At 37.6% G+C, this 21,688-nt stretch overlaps 1 protein-coding gene across 5 annotated transcripts in view; it reads left to right on the top strand.

Moving 5' to 3' along the window:
* Window positions 1–583: 583 nt before the first annotated feature.
* The window catches only part of frya (FRY microtubule binding protein a), a 65,797-nt gene continuing 44,692 nt past the window's right edge, over window positions 584–21,688 (top strand). For 2 of the 5 annotated variants that reach the window (XM_089121118.1, XM_089121117.1), the window contains exons 1-8: window positions 584–992; window positions 14,839–15,029; window positions 16,735–16,788; window positions 18,555–18,694; window positions 19,975–20,065; window positions 20,491–20,570; window positions 20,660–20,740; window positions 21,430–21,598. In XM_089121118.1, the coding sequence (XP_088977244.1) occupies window positions 827–992; window positions 14,839–15,029; window positions 16,735–16,788; window positions 18,555–18,694; window positions 19,975–20,065; window positions 20,491–20,570; window positions 20,660–20,740; window positions 21,430–21,598 (972 nt within the window). In that variant the 5' untranslated portion in view covers window positions 584–826. Of the gene's footprint in view, window positions 993–6,173; window positions 6,370–14,838; window positions 15,030–16,734; window positions 16,789–18,554; window positions 18,695–19,974; window positions 20,066–20,490; window positions 20,571–20,659; window positions 20,741–21,429; window positions 21,599–21,688 lie in introns of those variants that run through there. The other 3 variants (XM_039670714.2, XM_039670713.2, XM_039670712.2) reach the window with 2 other exon arrangements.

Raw genomic sequence — 21,688 nt, 5'->3', positions numbered from 1 at the left:
AGCTGGCTAAACAGACTCACTTTTAAAACAGAAAACGCCTATAAGGGCACACAAAGTGGGTTTGTATTTCTCATGTATGGTAACAGTGGAAAAATCCATTCACGTAGGTGTGGGCCATTTCTGGTGCTATTTCTAAGTACAAATGAGCGTCAGAAGGTAAGAGTGTTTTTTTTTTTTATTAAGTCTTTGAGGGTTTACACCCATGATGCAACAATTCCCATTACATAGTCAATGCTGAGTTTTTCTCTAAGTGATTTAATAAGGACCATCCACATCTGAGCTTTCAAATGCAAATTACAGGCACAAATGATTCCTCCATCCCAGCAGAGTTTGGGAATACCTCTCCGTGCAAGGATCTGCATTATCTTTGGGGAATCCCACCCTCTGGACTATCACAGGATGAGGACTCAATTACACCAAATGACGGAAGCAGCTTGTTTGTGATAACTACTCGCAGACAGAGAGCTGCCCACTGCAGCATTTCCTGTGTCTTTCTTTTTCTCCGTTTTCCTTTTCCTTTCGTATTCTGTCACTGGGCGGCACAGTAATCCTACACCTGCCTGTTCTCATACGTTGTACTACTGTAACTGGCTGAACTGCTTTGACAAGCGCGAGGGGGTTAAAACACACTTCCAGTGTGGAGTCTGGCTCATATCTGGCTGCATCTCTCCACACCACACACACACACACCCATGCACTCACTGGTATAAGAAACAACCCAGGATCAGGATCCTTCTATGAGAAGGAAAAGACGAGAGAAAGAGCAAACAAACTGAAAATCACAAGTTCAATGGTCCCGCTGTGGAAAGCCTGACGTTAACTGGAGATGTCGATCGGCGAGCGTGGCTGCAAGGAGCTGCCGGTGCATCGGGAGAATGATGGGATTGAAGTGGTGAGCATGGCCAGCTTTCCTGAAGACCTGATGCTGAGCGGTGACTTTCGCGGGAAGTTCAAGAAGATCCGGTGCAGGAAAAGGCCCACTATTCTGACATGTAGGTGCTGATTGGTGTTCATTTGTTGTCACTGTCTGCTATGAAATAAGAGATTGGAGCAAATATTAGAGGCTGCTTTGCTAGGGTGGTTAACTTCATAAGTTTTTTCTGTTAACCATGTGTGAAATGCCTCAACGTCTATAGATATTTTTTTTGGTTACCTCAAGAATCTGGCGTCATGTTTGTTAAAATAGACTTTGCTTTCAGATGATCACATTTGTATATGAGCCAACAGAATGTGTGCCGTGAAAACTGGCATAGTGATGTGCTGAAACGTGAGGAAATGGGTATCAAAGTGTGTTGTGGCGGTTGCCCTAATTTTTAGCTGAATTTACAACTGGATTGCTGGAACTCTGACAGGGATATCCTGGATCATCTGAAATGATTTGGCATGTGCGGTCCAAAAGTCTGGGATTCAAAATCTGGAAATTTACAGAAAGTTCTAGCATTTTGAAAAGAAAGTTAAAAGAAAGAAACTTCGATTACTGTTTAAATGATTTGGGTCAGTATGATTTTTTTTTTTTTTTCTAGTAGTGTTTTTCGAAGTCGTCTCTTACGCTGACCAGGGCTGCATTTATTTGATCAAGAGAACAAACAGAATATTGTGAAATATTATTACAATCGGAAAATTATTTTCTATTTGAATATATTTTAAAATGTAGGCTAGTTTATTCCTGTGATGACACAGCTGAATATTCATCATTCATAAACATTTCTTTTGATTTTCAGTGTTGAAAATGGTTGTGCTGCTTAATATTTTTGTGGAAACCACACTGTTAAAGTGACTAAAAAAAGTGAGGAAACCCTTTGTCTAACTTATTAAGTAAAAAACTTCTTCGTAATTGGAAAAATTAAGTCAAAGTGATACTTCCCTCTGGAAAGATAAAAGTGTATTTAAAATGGGTCATTTATGTAGAAAAAATGTGAAATTATTTTTGAATTTGGAGCGTTATAGACTGAGAAAAGCCAGAAAATGTATTTTTGGCTTATGTGGATGAAAGACAACAACTCCCAGAATGTACAGTTAAACAACAAGTTTAGGCTAGTGAGTTTCCATGGTGAGCCTGCCCGAAAATGTGTTTCGAGATCGCCCAAAATGTCCGGGATTCGGCGTTTGCGTTCTACACTCACCATTCATCATGTTTACTTTGGCGAGAAGGACGAGACTGAGGGCCACGGGAGAACGGCGTGGCGTGATTACCGATGAGCGACACCTGTGAAACGCACATCAACCGATCACTTGTTTAGAGTTCATGTAAACACTACATTCAGATTCACCAATCAGAATGAATTCAGTTAGATTGAAACAAAAGGTGCGCATGTAAACAATGAATGGCAACTGCAGAAAGCAAAAGCTGAATCCAGGACATTGAGGATGGGAAATAGAGGATGGGAACCACTTACTCAGCTTTATCCGCAGAACAAGCTTAGCTTAGCTTCAAAAAAAAAAGATGGCTGACACTATGTGTTCATTCTGTGAGTGAGAGATCCCACCCTCTATGGGCGGGTTGAGAACATGCGGATCAGCCCCTACTACTGGCTGTAGTCTTTAGCCAAAAAAATCCTCTGATGATGCAAAATGACGATTTTTGCATCATGGGAGGATTTTTTCCAGACAAAAAATACATACATCTCTCGTCTCAAGGGGAGAGCATAGTAATTCAAAAATACTACTGGTTTTCTAGCCTACTAATACAAAGCTTAATGCTAAATCCTGAAGTATCCCTTTAAGTGAACTGATTTATTTTCAAATAATGAAGTTTATTTATTAAATAATTTTAAGGCAGTGGGTTTCCTCACATTGTTTTTTAAAGTCAACTGATTACTTTTACAGTGGATTGATACATTTCAGGAACAATTACGGTAGAAAGTTTGGCATCAACTAAATACTAAGGGATTCTGATAACTTTTTTATTGTAACTTTTAACTCTAATTGTTATGCTGGTCATATCTTTGTAATTCCGTAAAGTTATCAGACATTTCGGACCCCAAAGTACCTATATCCTGATTGTTTAATGTGTGTTTAATGTGATAAACAGTTGGATGTAAATGACAGGACACACAGAGACCGGTTAGATTGAGGAGAGACACTGAAAATGTCACTTGAGCCTTGTGTGTTAGTCTTTGTGTGCATTTCCTTGAAGTAGTCTGAAAAGGAGGATAAGGTAAGAGGAGAAAGAGGGGCCAGAGGGTGGAGAGAGAGAGAAAAAAACAGCACAGGGAGGAAAAGTAGACAGAAAAAAAGAGGAGTGCAGAGCTGGTACTGATATCCACAGTGACGCCTGCATCAGTGAGACATGCCTCACATTCCATCACTTCATCAGAGCTTGAAAATGCTTTTAATAGGCTCTTAATGGGACTCAACCTGCCGAATAACCTGCTCATACTCCCTCTGAAGACTTAAGACTAAATATTTACCCTGTCTGAAAGAAAAGACCTGCCAATGAATGCCTGTGATGAGAAAAATGATTTTTGTGCCTAACATCAGATATAATCAGTTACTAATCAATTACTTTATTTTATTTCACTTGAGGGCTGTTTGAGTGATTGACTTGAGCTATTTTCCAATACAATGGTTTCAGGCTTGTGCCCTTTAGCTTTTTGGTCGTTTTTCAGCACTCCATTTGCGCAGTGGGGTGTTAATGGTCTGGTTGAAAGGTTGAGAGATAGTTCAGCCTGGACATTATGTAATAATATATCTGAGAGCCCCTCGGTGTGCCATGCAGCTCCAATCTCATGATGTTGCCGTGTCCGATTATGTTACTCGGATAAGTATATATTTTGAGTTTACGTTTGAAATAAATGGTTGTTGAACTGCCATAATGTTATCTCTCTAACCATCCGCTGTAGCGATGTTTTAACGTTTGAAAGATAAACAAAAACAGGGAAGCACTGAATCCGTTTTTCCCTGTAGGCAAAACTAGTTGTGAATTAGTCAGAATAAAAGTTGACATAGCTTACTGTCTAGACTGTCTAGGGTATTTGCATATGAAAATATAAACAAGCATGTGCTAAAACTGACTCATAAAGCATCTGAACATCTTAAACATGCTGTATCGGATTATATCTACAATTGTTTGAATTGGAGGCATATAAGTAGACACTGCTGCTATTAAATTCAGTGGCTTCCAAGGTGATATATGATATGAATAAATAGGCTTCCCACAGAACACAAATGAGCGACTCTGAACTGGCCTGATGAATAGAGTGTGAGCATTATGTAATTTAGGGCAAGTTCTTGACATCGGAGGGATAGAGTGGGGCATGATGGGATTATGGAGTGACTCAGGCTCAGGACGTGCTTTGCTTGCCAGCAAATCAGCTGTGTAACATCCAAAGCTCTGCTGAATCTGAAATGTTCTGTTTATGTTTGTATTTTAGACGGGTAGAGTAATTTGTACCATGCTGATATCTTTGTGTTTAAAGTGCATTTGTGAAGTAGACTTTTGCTTACAAATGTCTGAAACTTGTTCAGCGCTGCATTGGTTGCACTGGTGCTGCGTTTGCTGACTTCTTGTAAGCTTTGCACTTTGTTTCTCAGCTAAGGAATCAAGAAAATAACATTCGAAAATGCGCTGACATTATTGTTCTGGCTGCCCTGCAGTTGTCTCTTTTCAGCCCTTTTCTTCATACTTGACTGACACTTGTGATGAATGGGGACTTCAGTACTGGTTCAAGCCAAAACCAATACTCAAAGTCAAGGATGTCAGGTCATGGGTGCCACACAAAGAGTAGACAAGACTTTGGAATAAACAGTGTCCCCAAAAAGTATTTCAACTCTTAAGCCATAAATAAAAATGAATGAATGTGTTTACACTGTGTTTATATTACAAAATAACAAACCAAGAAAAGTGCAAAACATTTCACGCATACACACATCCACATCATTTGTCTGGTTTAGAAAAAGATAAATTGGCATTCAAAAGTTGGAGCTGGTTTTAAATGCTTTTGAAAGAAGTTTCTTAAACTCACCAAAGCTGCATTTATTTGGTCAAAAATACAGTTTTGAATAATAATAATAAAAAAAATAATAATCTGTTTGAATATATTTTAAAATTTTGCTATATTCCTGTTATGCAAAGCTGAATTTTCAGCATCATCAGCACTTAGTCTTTAGTGTCACATGAACCTTCAGAAATCATTTTTTATTATTTTCATTACAGTTTAAAAAAGCTTAACTGGTTATTTTTTGTGTAGACTAAGATACCTTTTTTCAGAAATATAATGATTAAAAAAAAGTTTTTTTTGGAACAATCTAAAACATTTTCTGTCACTTTTGAAAAATGTAATGTGCCCTTGCTGAATAAAAGTATTCATTTAATGACATGAACTACACCTTTATTTTGAGATAAACTGACTTCAGACATTATTTAAAGGAAGAGTTCACCTAAAAATGAAAATGTTTTGATTATTTACTCATCCCAAGGTCATCCAAGATCAATATGACTTTCTTTCCTCAGCTGAAGAGAATTTTTTTTTATTTTCTGCTGAAGAACATCATGACCTTGGGGGTGATTAAATAATCTGCAAACTATTTTTGAGCAAACTATTCCTTTAAAAATCAGCCAATGACCAGTTTGTTAAAAGTAAAAGTGATGTGAAGCTCATCATTTGTTTGCAGAATCAGATACCACTTGATTTCATATTTTCTGATGGAAAGACATTCAGACATTTTAATTGTTATATAAGGCATAAGTGTTGAAGACCATTGTAGTATTATTTGGAAAATAGGCTGGCTTTCGATTTTGTCTCTGATTTTCTTTTATCCAGAGGCATCGATGGCTGCTGCTAAGTGCTACTATTGCTATTTGGAACACACGCAGGTACATAAACCACAGTAGTAGAAAAAAAAAACATTTGTGGCGTATCATCGTTTTCCCCCTGCAGATCAGGATACTAACCTACCAGATGTCTCTTTTATGGCTATTCTCACACACTGAAGCTGAAGACAACAGTGAGGAGAGTCTCTCTCTCTTGGGATGCAAACAAACAGAGGTTATAATTAACCACGCGGGGCTAAGAGGATTTCTCCCCGCTCTCCCTGCACTGCTCACAGCCTCCGACGTTGGGTTATTTAAAGTGAACCTGTCTAAAGAGAGTGAGAGAGAGAGAGGGAGGGTGGGTTTGAGAGGAGGAGGACGAGGAGGAGGAGGGGGAGAGCTTAGCGGATCTGTGGCGCTCTGTTCTGGCTCAGTCTCCGGTGGAAGCATCACTCTCCCATAGCTGTGGATTCCACCTGCGTGTTCTGGAAATGTACAGGACTGCAGCATCATCGGACTGACTTCACCAACTCATCCGCCGGCAGATATGGCCAGCCAGCAGGATTCGGGTTTCTTTGAGATCAGCATCAAGTCCCTTCTGAAGTCCTGGAGCAGCAGTGAGTATCCTGGCACTCAGAGCTGCGGGATCACAGCCAGGGCTGGCGGGATAGATCCTGATTTAGTTTGCATGCGAGTTTGTTGCTCTGGTACACGTGCTCTGTCTGGTGTTGTTGTCCTCTTTTATTTAGTACGCATTGGGACCAGCATAATATAGATGTTATGGCATGCACTGCTATCTCTTGTTTACTTTTTGTGCGTGTGGTCAAATGAATGAGGGATAGCTCATGCAAAACTCATTTATTATAAAAGTCATTAATTCACCCTAATGTTGTTCTAAACTTTGTGAATGAATTAATTTCTTCTGTGGAACACAAAAGAAGATATTTTGAAGAATAATTGGCATCCAAACCCCATTTTATTGTATGGACAAAAAGCACAGAGACATTTTTCAAAAAACATATTTTTGTTTGTGTGTTTAGCAGAAGTAAGAAAGACACAGATTTGGAATGACTTGAGTTGAGAATTTGAGAACTTGAGAATTTTCAGTTTGGCTGACATTTATTGTCTATTTTGCTTAGTAATTCCTGTTGTGGTGTTGTGGTACAGAGTATGCTCCCAAGAGCAGTGTATGTCAGGTGCCTGTTCTCACCAGCCTAACCGACCAATCAGCTGTGAGGGCTGGTCAGCCCTCTGCCAATCAGCTTGCAGCAGCAGTGGCAGTGTCTCCTTTAGAAATCAATGCTGATTTACTTTTAATAGCTTAAACTTTTTATTGTTAGTGTGTAAACAAAAAGAAGTTATATATGTTAATCTTTCTACATTTTCTTTCTTTGAAACTTTGAATTGTGAAAAGCGTTATACAAATGAAATTGACTGAAAATTGATAAAAAAAAAATATCCAAACCAAATTAGAATTGGCTATTAAAATTAAATGTTAAAAAGTTGCATTTTCCTCATATTTGTACGTTTTAAATGTTGTTTTTACAGATTTTTTTTAGAAGCGAATATATTTTCTACGAATTATGAAACATCTTTTCAAGCCAGAGTGATATCAAACATGAATAGAAATAATAATTTAGACCAAATTATATTCTCTCTCTCTGCCCCAGAGGAAATGGGTGAATCGTTCTAATCACTAAATCAAATGTGCTCTGCACAGTGTACCAAATATATTTTTAGCTCTGGCTCAGAGGTTTAGAGCTGCGAGTGTCCTTAGGCCTAATGGCTAAATCCAGGAAAAATGTCCTTGTTATTTAGCTGTCATAATCAGCACGGCTCAAATATCTGTGAACGTTTCTCATCTTTCATTTTTTTCTGTTTGTAATCCTGACCTTTTCTATATGACACAGGGATAGCCAAACTCTCTACAATCGGTACAGTGTGTTTGGGCAACTTTACAAAACCTGATCCTGTTTCTTCGGGTTATAGTATACTATAGGTGTGGATGCCCACGGGTGACTGATGTGACCTCTGGATGTCATTTTTTGCCTTCTATTCTTTGAAGGGCTTTAGTCTGGTAACAATTTACAAAAATGTCTTGTTTGTTAACATTACACTGTAAAATGTTCTTTTTAACTTTGTTTCTTTTGTCAGTTCAACTCTCTGAACAACAAGGTTTCATTTGTTAACATAATTAACTACCTTATTCTGTGTTTAACAATAACTTTTTGTTATTGCTTGGGTCTTTAATTTCTTGTTTTGGGCACCAAAGCGTTCAGACTGCAGGCAAATGTGGCCCAAATGTTCACATGTGACTCAGATCTGTTTTTCCCCCCATAACAGTGTGAACAACACAAAGCACATGGAATCTGATCTTTTCAATTCAGGCCACTTGATGTTTTGTCCTAAATTTGATTAGTGTTTTGCATTGTGACCTCAGTCTGTACTGTCAAATGGGAATACATGCGACTTTTACGTCACTCTAGTCTAGATCAACATTTGTCACAATTCTGCGTTCATGAGAGTCACTTCAAAGATTTTATGCTACCTGAAGTTATCAAAACAGTTGCGAAAGGTAGTCAGTGAGGAGCTCGTAAACGTCATAAACATCATAAACGTTTAAAACTCTCTTTTTTCACAGCCACGTTTTTGGTTTTTATATTACCTGCTCATAAATTAGCTGGCTTCCTTGGCAGATCACACAAAAAATAAACGCTTGTGTTTACAGCGTGCTGTGTGACGTCTTTTTCATTCTTTTGCACGTGTGTCAGTCTTGACCATTATCTGTTTACATGGGAATCTTATATTAGAATCTGATAGAAAAAACTCAGATCTGAGCAGTAAATTGGAACTAAGCATAAGGCTTGCAGTGTGAAGTGTCAGGATGCCAACTGGACTTTGGTGGGAAAATAACGCTTTAGAGTTTGGGATTGTGCGTCAGTAAGGTGATTTTGGCTACATTCAGATTGTCAGTTCAAATCCGATTTTTGTGCATATCTAATTGAAATCCAATCAGATTTAGCAGTGTGAATGGCAAGAAATCAAATAAAATGTGATTTTTTTTTTCAAATCCGTTTTAAACGATCCGTTTTAATTCTCTAACCGCATTTCTGGAAATACGTTTCAGTCTGACCGCTCTAATCGGATTTCGCACTGTGACTTTCTCACGGCACGTAAATGTGTGACGTTGTTATAGGAAACATGCCGAAAGTCGCTGGAGAATAAAGGTTGTGTTGTTGCAAAGTTCTGGATGAGCATAAAAGGACAATATGAAGAGTTCAGATGCAAAAGCCTCTAAGTGCCATTTGAAATTTTCTTCTAGAATGGTCATTTTTATCAAGCTTGTATATTTAAGTTCAGTGATTTCACTTAAATGGCAATGATAATTACCTATTAATTGTTATTTAAGTGAAATTACTGAACTTAAATATACAAGTTTGATAAAAAATCATCATTAAAGAAGAAAATTTCAAATGGCATTTAGAGGCTTTTGCATCTGAACTCTTCATATAATGTAGACATGTTTTGAAACCGGCAGAGATTCCCCACACATACCAGTCTCCTACATTACTGCCGCTGCCTTATAAAACGCTGTAGTCCAGAGCGGCTACACTTTGCCATGTTGTAAATAAAAAAAATGGTATTCCAAACCCTTCTATGTTGTGGTTGTTGTTGTTGTTGGTGGTGGTGTATACCTACACCAGTAAGCAGTATATAGGCGCGTTATATTTGCCGAACTATTTGTCCCAGGAACTTTTTTCATAGGAACATTTTTGCGCCAGATCGCTTGCTTACTGCGTTTACACCACGGACTAAAGTACCGGTCCGATACACAATGTGGGCAGTCAAAGATTTTAGATCGGATTCCAATCGGATACACAAATAATCTGACTTGGACCGACAGTGTGAACGTAGCCTTCGAGTTTCAGCTACAGATTCCACATCACTTCTCATTGAGAACTCTTCTCTGTTCGTTGATGAAAGTAACCAGTGGGATATGAGTGGGCTTTGCATGCTAACAGCCTGATAACCATCTGAAAATGAATGAGGCTTTATAGGTCCCATTTACAGTTATGTCAGTTGTCCCCAGGGATCTTTTGTACACAGTTGGGGTCTATGGATGTAAAAAGCCCACATATTTTTACATCAGAGGGGGATTTTGTTAGATGTTTTTTTTTTCCATGCTTGTTGTCCATCCCTGAGCATGAAAAATGTTGGGAGGACACAACAGGATTTGTTTTAGACAGAGAAAAAAAGAGGTTAAACATATGTCTGGATACTCTATTTGTGTTTATGTATATGTCTCATGTCAATGTATGTGAGTGTGTTTGTGAAATAGAGAGGCGTTGTTCTATGTCTTATATTGTCCCTGTTGGGAACAGCTCAATGCTCAGAGGCTCCTCTGCAGAACGCTGATGTAATGCTCTGTCTGAGCCCGTCTTTTGTTTGCAGAATCACATGTAATGCATCAGGCTGCTGTAATCATCTAGACTGGCACTGGAGCACAGAGTGACCCGTTTACCACTTCTGTCAAAAACTAGTTTTCTGAAGAAAATGACGCCATAATGCCTGGGTGTTAACCAGAGCGTTGCTGCCCAGTTTCTATAGGTGTTAAAGTACTTACTAGGGGGTTGCTACTATGGTATTCTGTTGCTAGTTGGTTTCACTTGTTATGACAGTCTCCCTAACAATCTGATGGAATCACATTCATTTACTCCAGAGAATTTTCTTTTTAATGACTCTGAATGAATCTTTCATTCCAGAATAGACTTATCGCTTTTGTTGAAGTCATGTCAGCGCAATTTAAACTTTTTTTCAGTTAATGCAAAACTAACCAAGTGAGGGAATCATGGCAAACAATCAGGACAAACGAGCTCAGCAACGACCTAGTCTAAACTTCCTATGTAACGTTGATTGTTTTATTTAATATTTTACTACCATTCAAAACTTTGGGGTCCGTATTTTTTTTTATTTTTATAAATAAATTAATACTTTTATCCAGCAAGGGTGCATTAAATTTGTTAAAAGTGACAATAAAGACATTTATAACAGCAGATTTTTGTTTCAAATAAATGCTGTTTTTTTACTTTATCAAAAGAATCCTGAAAAAAGAAATGTATCACTGTTTCCTCTAAAGAAGCACAACTCAACTTTTTATCATGGATGAAAATAAGAAATGTTTCTTGAACAAACAAAACGACACCAAAAGAAATCCAGCTTTGCAATTACAGGAAAATGTAAATGTCATTTTAAAATATATTAAAATAGAAAACCATTATATTCAATTGTAATAATATTTACTGTTTTTACTGTATTATTGATCAAATAAATGCTGCTCTTACCAACCCCCAAACGTTTGAACAGTAGTATGTGTATTTACTCGTATGATATTAAATGATTCAAAAGTAATGGTTTTTTATTATACTGCCATTTTTATTTGATTATGTCAGCGTCATGGAATTGTTGTTTGTTTATTGAATCTCTATTGACATTATGGTATGAATTCTGTTTGCATTTTGTTTACAATATTTGTTATTGAATTTTGCAAGCCTTGTTGGCATCCCATTTGCTGCCCATTGCTGTTTTCCCAAGGCAAGATTGTGTAATGGAGTCAGTCAGTGGAATTCAGATAGTTTATCTTGCTTTACGCCGTCTGTGTTTTTATGTACGAGCGAGCAGACAAGGGAGTGAGAGTTATTGAGTGAGTCTGTGCGTGCCCAATCAAATGATGTTTACACTGTTGGTTAGTGGCAGAGGGGAGATCAGGACGTATAGTGTGTACACAGGGATAAATATAGCCCTGCAACTATGCCACTGTAACATGTCAGTCCTGCACACTTGCCCAGACCTCAGCTAAAAATTCCAGGCTGACCTTCAGTCTCGAGAGGCAGTGGACGTTTACACTGCAATAAAGAGCCTTCAGAAGAATCGAGCACACGTCTGGATTTGTTATCACACAATTGTCTGACTTGTTTTAACTCGCACTGGGACGTTACAGTGGGGCAGGTGGCACACCGGAGAAGGTCCCGCCATCACTGGAATGATTGATAAGGACGTGTGAGGTTTGGAAAACTGGATCAAATATACTACTCCCCCACTATGGATAGCACAGCAATGTGCTGGAATAAAACCAGCATGGTGAACTTCATCAAGGGTCTGGGTAGGTGCTACAAAAGAGAAAAAGAGAGAGGGAAGAGAGAATCTGTGAGTGAAGATAAAACTAGTAATCAGAGACAAATGAATGAGTGCAAAGCAAGCTTTTTGACTTGTCCATGTGTATAGATAATATTATAGCAAATAAAGACTCCTGTCACAGTGGCTGTTCATTTTGAAGAAATATTGGTCTAAGGTGGTTGATGAAATTCACCTTTTAGGTGCATAGTATGTGAGTGAATGTTTGTCAGTTATGTTGAATGCAATAAAATTCAAGAAATTTTAATACGATGTAAAAAGAAAACTTTTTATTATTGAATTTTTAGAAATTAGTACAGTTCTGGCATGGTAATGGATATGACGATGTTAATTCTTTCGGTCTTGGCAGAATAGATATGCTACGCTGTAGAGCAAATACGGAATTTGCTAGTGATGTTGCCGAGTCTTTGAAGGGTCGAGTCCGAGTAGAGACTGAGACCGTTGGTTTTCAAATACAGTCGAGTCCGATTCAAGACCGAGTCTTTGAAGGGTCGAGTCTGAGTCGAGACCGAGTCCGTTGGTTTTTAAATACAGTTGAGACTGAGTCAAGACCGAGTCTTTGAAGGGTCAAGTCCGAGTCGAGACTGAGTCCGTTGGTTTTCAAATACAGTCGAGTCCGAGTCAAGACCGAGTCTTTGAAGGGTCGAGTCTGAGTCGAGACCGAGTCCGTTGGTTTTTAAATACAGTTGAGACTGAGTCAAGACCGAGTCTTTGAAGGGTCAAGTCCGAGTCGAGACTGAGTCCATTGGTTTTCGAATACAGTCGAGTCCGAGTCAAGGCCGAGTCTTTGAAGGGTCGAGTCCGAGTCGAGACCGAGTCCAATGGTTTTCAAATACAGTCGAGTCCGAGTCAAGACTGAGTCTTTGAAGGGTTGAGTCCGAGTCGAGACCGAGGCCGTTGGTTTTCAAATACAGTCGAGTCCGAGTCAAGACCGAGTCTTTGAGGAAGCAAGTCCGAGTCGAGATTTTGTCCCGACATATCAGTTTTGAAATTCAAGATTTAATATCACCCTAGTTAATAATCAACAGTTAGGCCTACCGACTAAGCTAGATTAGGAATTGTTTAGAGCAGTCGTCTTAACGTCTAGGGATAGTTTACTTTGAAATTAATTTTTGGTATGTTTTAGCTTACCTCAAGGGCATCCAAGATGTAGGTGTCTTTGTTTCTGCTGTAGTTTTAATTTTGATATTTTTAGGTCAAACCGTTCTTGTCTGTCAGTCATATAATGCAGGTGTATGGTCACCAGCTGTTTGTGGTTCTGAAAGGCGAATTTGATGATGGCAGACTCGTTGCTCATCTTGCGCCGCTCACACCAGGCAGCAACTGAAGACACTCATGGCCCTGACGGCAGTATCTTTGCATTGCTCCATGGGATGTCATTTTCAAATAATGCCCGTCAACATTGCATTTTATTATTATTGTTGTTTTGTGTTGTGTGTGTGTTTTTTTTTAAATGAACATAAAAAAAAAATGCGCTGGAAAAAGTAATCTTGAGGACTCGGTCTGAAAATGACGAGTCCTTCTCCCACTGTGGTCCGAGTCCGAGTCAAGACTGAGTCTTTGAAGGGTCGAGTCCGAGTCAAGTCTGAGAAAGCAGAAATCGGTCTCGAGATCGGAATCGAATACTACCTCACTAGAAATTGCCAATGCCAATACCTACATGACACAAGAAATTGGGGCCGATTTCTCCACTTTTCTAAGTGAAGTCCTGATTATCCTGATGGTTCTACAGATTATGTTATCAGATTTTCCTGTGGTGTGATGTGTGTTAAGAGTGACCAAACCTGCTTGGAAGAATATCAGAGCCGGAGTCTCACATTTTGAAAATCTTATTCAATTTGAAATATCTTTCGGTGTGGCCCTGCATAAGAATTGCTGCTGCTGTACATGGATGAATCGCCACTTAGCAGATCTATACAGGTGGAGCTGGGGAAGGTGGAGGGTTTCTGAAAGCGTGCTGCACTGCTACAGCAAACGATAGGTATTTGAATGTCAAGCAGAGAGCTCATTGGCTACTGATGCAGGAGCTAATCAGCTGTGCCCATAAGAAAAAGATGTGATTGCAAACAGATTGAGTCAAGGACCAATCAGCACGCACCATTTAGAGTTTCATGACAGAACTTTGTATTTAAACTTTATTAAATATATTAAAATATAGTAGATTTTAGATTAAAAAAGTTTAGTAAAAAGAAGAATTTAACTTGCTTATGTTTGTTGCTTTTGTATGTTTTTGGAGGTGAAATGCTGTGAGTGACATACAGATATCTTTTTGTTCTGTTTTAGGGAAAGCAAAACACAGTTTAATCCATGTGAAGTCTGTTTTTGTCAACATATGATAAGTGTCTAAAACTAGATCAAAATGTGTTGTCAAAATGAACACTCTCACATCATGCCCCTCTGCAACTTGACCATCGTTACTTACAGTACACAGTCTGTCAAGTAGCTTCTCTGTGTGTTTGTGAGCTATGTGAAACAAAAAAGATATAAAGTTGCACCTTCTGCTTGGGTGTTACTTCAGTTGGCATTGAGCAAAGCTAGATGTTACTTTGTGTACACAGGTTGCTGGCAAGCTACAGAATGGGAAGGTTTGGGAAATTCTGAGGTGGATTTCACTGTCTGGATTAGGAAACTGTCATTGTCTGGAAAACAATACTGGACTATTCATTCAAATAGTTTCTGATTTATTCTCGAAAAAATGCACATGTTAAATTTTTGGTTTTCTGAAAAAGACAAATACAAACTTCTTTCAATTATTTTCCATTTGCTTGCCTTCCAGATTAATAACATTTATTATTAATAAAAAAATCACAATATTTTACTGTATGTTATTTAGTATCTAGTATATTTTTATTTACTTATAATACTAATAATATTTGATATTTGTTTGTCTGAAGCTTCACCAGGGTACAGCAAGCCTCCCGTCCCCCCGGTTTGCTGCTCACAGGGTGAGAAGGGGCCACCCGCTATGATGCCCATCAGTGTGGACCCAGAGAGCCGGCCGGGCGAGTACGTGCTCAAGAGCCTCTTTGCCAACTTCACCACCGTCTCTGAGCGCAAAATACGCATTGTCATGGCCGAACCTCTGGTGAGTGACATTTCTGAACTATTGAAGACCTATGACCACTCAAATCCTCAGAGACAAACCAGTCTTCGAAGATTGTGGAGATGGTTGACCATCTACACTGACGGATTGACTTGTTCAGAAGATATTTTAATGAAATCTAAGCTAATCCTTTTTTTATTTGGCCTGCCTAGTTGCTTATGCCGCTCAGGTGCTTTCACCTTAATGTGAACCTGTATGATCCTTGTTAATAGAAATGAAATTTAGATCTGCCGGGCATTGAAAATATGTATGAGATTTTACAATGCTTGTTCTGTACAAAACAGATATCTCTAAGGACCTTGAACACTTATCCAGCCTTGTTAGTATTTCCCAGACAACTGGCAAGTTCACCTGCACGTGTTTAACAGCAAGCTGCTAGTTTCATGACCAGAAGGCAGACTAGTTTTAATTAACCCTCGCAGGACAGACATTTTGTGTCCCTGCTGCTATCAGGATGAGCTCATCTTTTGTACTCTAATTTTAATGAACCAATAACCAAAATCAGATAATACATAATACGCTTAATTCATAACCTTGATTATGACTGGTTTATTTATACATCCTTCTTACTGGACAGTAAATTGAGCGATTCATAGCTGCATTTGTTTAAGAATCTCTTTGGACACACACAACTGAATGTTTTAATGAGTCAGTCATACATGTCTTAAACTATACCCCAGTCATTTAATTCAGTAGAGGAGAAAAGTCCTGCAATTGCATAAGGTGATCCATTAACCTCTTATGAAAGCCTTGAGGGATATTGCACTGTCCTCGTCTGCCCCCTCATCTGTTTCTCCCTCGAATGACTTCAGCCACTGAAATATTTATTAACCTAAGTTGAACGGGGTGCTTCAGTGGGGTTTAAATTTAACAAGGACTAAAAGTGTTAGAGTCAGAGAAGACTGTGTGCTCTGGGCCTGGAGTTCGTTAAAACAAAAATACTATTTGAATATTCAAATCAGTTAATCAACTCTGCTGTTGCCTTAAAAGAAGTTGCACACAATTCTTGTGCTCGTTTGAAAAATCTTACTAGAGTAGAAATACAGAATGCTTTTTTTATACAACCTGTGTTGTTTAATTAGCAGGTCCGGTCCATGATACAGTAGTTGCTAAGATCAGCTTTTTCACATTGTAAGACTATGCTGGTGGCCCTGTTTGTGTATATGCACTACTAAGTTTGGAGTCATTAAAAAAATAAAAAACGTTTATTGTACACAAGTCCTTTAAATTGATAATAATGTGACAGCAAACACTTTTATAGTGGTACAAAAAAAGATTTATATTTTAAATAAATGCTGTTCTTTTGAACTTTATATTCATCAAATAATAATGAAACAACTGTTTTCAACATTGATAATAATAGTAAGTTTTTTGCTTTGCCATCACAGGAATAAATTACATTTTAAAATATATTCAAATAGAAAACAGATATTTGCTGTAAAAAAATCAAATAATCCAACCTTGGTGAGCAGAAGAGACTCAAACATTCACAAACACTTTCACAAACATTGAAAAAAAAAAATATTTCCGACTCCAAACTATTGAATGGTAGTGTACAGTAGCTGCTTAAAAATGCACGATGTTGGAACAAATCTGTATTTAATCAAGGAAACCATAAGGAATCACTTTTAGCTAGAATTGCCTGAATAATATTTACTCTAGCAATTATGTTTCTGTTTTTTTACAGGAAAAACCTCTGATAAAGTCTCTTCAGAGGGGTGAAGATCCCCAGTTTGACCAAGTAAGTACAGTTCTGAACCAACCCCTCCACATATTGAACATATTGCATGCGCACGTCCACACGTCTAGTCTGTGGACAGATGTCCCAGCGGAAAGACAAGAGACAGCATTTTAGTAGCCCAGCTGTGCCAAAAATTAATCTGACTTTTTGAATTATTAAAATAGATCCATGGATCAGTCTGGCCTTTAAAGCATTTAAAGTGACCTCTGTAAAAGCTTGATGTGGTTTTTGGCTTGTCTGGCTGTCTGGGAATGAACAAGTCAATTTGCATCTCTTATAGATTAGATAAGAGAGCTTTATACCTGAAATTCAGGATACGTAGGAAACATTGTGTATTCCATCTTGTCTTCAAAACATTTTGTGAAGTTTGTGAGACATTATTTCTCCATAATTTGCACATCATTTCTAGTTATTTTAATCAGTGCTTAACAAAAAGGACTGATTACCCAGGGCCAGTGCAAGAGCTTCGGGCCAGTCCCTCGCTGTATTGAAACAGTGTTATATATCTTATATTCTTTGATCATATATTGTGCATTGATTGTGTCATTCAGATTTTTTTTCCATCTAGTTTCCTGTAAATTATAATAACTATATCATTTTTATTGCATATTTTCTTTGCAATTTCACACACAAAAATGTAATATATATATATATATATTACATTTTTGTGTGTGAAATTATGTTTTATTATGTTATGTTATATTATGTTCATAATGTTTTAGCTCATCAGTGTATCTAGTACTGTATACTGTTCTATATATATATATATATATATATATATACAGTATATATATATATATATATATAGTACTGTATACTGTACTATATATATATATACAGTATATATATATATATATATATATATATATATATACAGTATGTACACAGTGCTAGATAGACTGATACTCAGAAACCTACTCAGAAATGACACCACTCACAGGTCGTTTCTGAGTAGGTTAGATTGTTAGTGAGTAATCAATTCTTAAAAAGTCAGTGTGTTGGATGCAGCATAAATGGGCAGGAGTAAAGACCTGAGAGACTTTGGCAAGGGCAAAAATCCTTATTGTTGTTGAGCTTTGTTATATGATTATAATTCCCAAACTCATATGTAAATGAATGACAAAAGTATCTGCAAAATGAATAAATGTACGAAATGTCTTAAGAAACAGAATTTAATTTCAGGTACCTTTGAGTAAATGCATTGAAAGTCTAGAATGAAAGGGCTTTTTATTGCTGGCTTGGGTGGAGTTTGTGTTCGCTGCCCTGAGTTTGTAAGTTTGTTTCTGTAGAATGTATATGTGTATGTGTGTGTGTGTTGGAGGCAGGTGAATAGCAGCCTCATTCAGAGCTCACAGGGCTGTGTTTGTTGTACCGATGATCCCTTGGGCTTTTCAGGAGCCTCACTGAGAGGGGATTCTTCTCCCAGGGTTCATCAGGGAATGAAGTGCTTGCTGTGTTCACCCTGAGCTCCTGAATCAGCCCTTTTCCCCTCCCTTCCCTATGTGTTGAGTCTTCACCAGGGACCGCCTTTCCTTCCTGCACTTATTACCCCAACTCCCTCCTCTTTTCACACTTTCTTTGCATCCTATAGACACATTTAAGACACATACTCACACAAAATCCCCTACACCTCCACACTCAAAATGACTTTATCCTGAAGATGCACTCTAAAATTCATGGCCTATATACAGTACTATGCTCTAGGTATCTTTTAAGTTTGTTTATGTGGTGATTTACTGTAATACATGCTCTCCTCTCATTTTCAGTTGATCAGCACAATGAGTTCTTTGGCCGAGTATTGCCTACCGTCTATCTTGCGCACCCTGTTTGACTGGTACAAAAGGCAGAACGGAGTTGACGATGAATCCCACGAGTACAGACCACGTTCAAATACAAAGCCCAAAAAGTGAGTCCTGTTGATACATATGGATAATGTTGATCTTTTAAGCTTGATACAGTATGATATACTGAACTTAGTTATGCGTAATGCAGTTTAATAAAACAAGTCTGCTTCATGCGTATTAAAGACCCATGAATTCAGAATTGGAGTTTTATCCATTAACTTTAGAGCCATTTATTTGTTACTCCTGCATTAAATTGCTTCAAAAGATTTCTATTTCAGGACTTTATTTTAAATCCTGTTCTTTTGAACTTGCTATCCATTAAACAATCCTGTAAAAATGTGTTTGTACAGGATTATCTGTGTCTTTATCTGTTTTGGAAGGTTTTTGCATGCGTTTATTTCTGTTTCCTGTAATTGAGTTTGTTTCTATGGTTTCTTGTGTTTGATTTGATTATCATGTGCACCTGTCGTTCATTTCTTTGATTGTTTTTTCTAAACTAATCTTTTCTCTAATGATTAAGTTTTTCTCATACCCTGTGTTTGTTCAGTTCATTGTCTGTTCTCGTCTGATTTCTATCCATTATTTAGGTTTCTTTTGGGTTTATAAATGAAGTCGAACTGCTGGATTTAAATCCAGTCTTTTTATTTGACCTTCCTTCAACCACGCTTTTACAAAATCAAGGTTTCCATAAAAATATTAAGCATCACAACTCAACATTGATAATAATAAGAATTCTTTCTTTAAGCAGCAAATTAGCATATTATAATGATTTCTGAATGACTATGTAACATTGAAGATTTAAGTAATGATGCTGAAAATGTAGTTTTGCCATCACAGGAATAAATTACATATATATATATATATATAGAAAACAGTTATATTCAATTGTAATAATATTTCACAATATAACTTTTTTACTGTATTTTGGTCAGATAAATGCAGCCTGGATGAGTAGTGCCTTTAATGAATGTGAAAAGAGAGCAATGAGACCACAATACAATGTTGTCACTTGGCCTGATAAGTTCTGTCGTAACTGGATGATTTGACACAATCATGCTAAAATAGCTCAGTGACATCAGACAGACAACTGGGTGTTGATGCTTCTGTGACTTCTGCTTCCTGGTCAAAACTCCACTTCATCATTGACAAATGAGACTTTAGTCTGTGAATGTGTGAGAGGGTGTGAGCAAAATTGGCTTACATGATCTGTTTACATTCTCTCTCTCTCTCTCTCTCTCTCTCTCTCTCTCTCTCTCTCTCTCTCTCTCTCTCTCTCTCTCTCTCTCTCTCTCTCTCTCTCTCTCTCTCTCTCTCTCTCTCTCTCTCTCTCTCCATTTCCCAGTGATGAGCAGCAAAAAGATTATCTGCTCGAGAGGAGAGACCTAGCCATCGACTTCATCTTCTCTCTTGTGCTCATAGAGGTTCTGAAACAGGTAACATCAAACTGGCACATTCACATCTAAAAAAAGTTAAATGCAAATAACTGACAGGCATCAAATATGTTAGAGTGCACAAGGTGTTCTGTCGATCGTCACCAAGAATCTACAGTGTTGCTTCCCTGCCAGACACCCATACAAAAAATATAAATTAACAAATAAGAAGCAACAGTTACTATCACAATTGTTAACTGTGTAATGAACACAATCTATGCTAGTGTTTTCTTTGACAAATTGCTTGCTAACTCTAACCCAAAATGGCAAATTTAGCAATACAGTAGATTCCACCTTAGAAGAGATTGTTGATATACAGGTTACTGGTTATTATACAAAGGTATTTGAAATCAAAGAAACCCAAACAAGCATTCCAGAGAGCCATGTTATTAAATGTGATACTGTTTGTGTTTTTCCCATTTGGCCAGATGCCCCTCCACCCAGTTGTGGATGGTTTGGTTCATGAAGTGATTCATTTGGCTTTTAAGCACTTTAAATATAAAGAGGGGTAAGATACTTTAGAATTCTCTATTGGATACATTTCGTAAAATGAATTCATAGAAACCTACATTTGTACATGTGTTTTATTATGACCAGGTATCATGGTCCCAACACTGCCAACATGCACATTGTAGCTGATCTCTATGCCGAAGTGATTGGAGTTTTAGCACAATCAAAGTAAGTACTCGTCAATCCAACAAAGTCACTGTTATTTTTATTTAGCAATGTTGAACTGTGTTTTTTGTAACATGTGAAAAAGCATACAAGGCCTGAAAATCAGTATTTGTGAGTTTCTAGATCTTCAGAAGAGCATAGTTTTCAAGTGGTCTGGATGCTTAGCGTTCTCTGTAGTGTCATTATCATAATGTGTGTGTTAGTCTACAAAACAACTGCGCCCCTGACATGTCTGCTTTATTTCTGCCTGAGTGAAATTCAGTTGGTTGCGTTGATGTTGGTTGTTCTGTCTCTAAGTCATGTTTCCTCCTCTGAGTTTGTAAACTTTGAAGTTTAGTTAATAAAGTGTGCTGCATTTCTGATCCTGCTTCCTCCTTTGCTTCAACCACTTCATGACAGTTATTTGACAGCGCTATTCGTTTCCAACTATAGTGTACACTCTTACCAAACAACATGGTGAAAATGTCCAGTGAATAATTGATCTATTTATTTTATTATTAGTTTTGTGTTTGTTTTGTTTTTTTTGATAGTTTAGACAGGATTTCTACAATCATAGAAAATCTGGAAATATCAGTGAATGTCAATGAAATTAGTAAATCTTAAAAGTTTTTTTTAAATCTAACATTTAGATATTTTTGAGTGCTTGTGTAAATTTTATCTGCCAATCTTTTTTTTTTTTTTTTTTTTTGTAGATTTCCTTCTGTTAAAAAGAGGTTCATAAGTGAGCTGAAGGAGCTCCGTCAGAAAGAGCAGAGCCCGTACGTGGTCCAAAGCACAATCAGCCTCATAATGGGTGTAAAGTTTTTCCGGGTGAAGATGTATCCCGTTGAGGAGTTTGAAGCCTCCTTTCAGTTCATGCAGGTACACATGAGAAAATGAAGACATTTGGATATTCTTCCTTTCACAAAGCTCATTTATTTAATTATTTTTAATTTATACTGAAGGCAAACC

This window comes from Pimephales promelas, chromosome 16, assembly GCF_988280905.1.
Source record: "Pimephales promelas chromosome 16, fPimPro1.hap1.1, whole genome shotgun sequence".
Taxonomy (NCBI): domain Eukaryota; kingdom Metazoa; phylum Chordata; class Actinopteri; order Cypriniformes; family Leuciscidae; genus Pimephales; species Pimephales promelas.
Note: the sequence above shows the minus strand (reverse complement) of the source record. Positions and strands in the feature narration are given on the sequence as shown.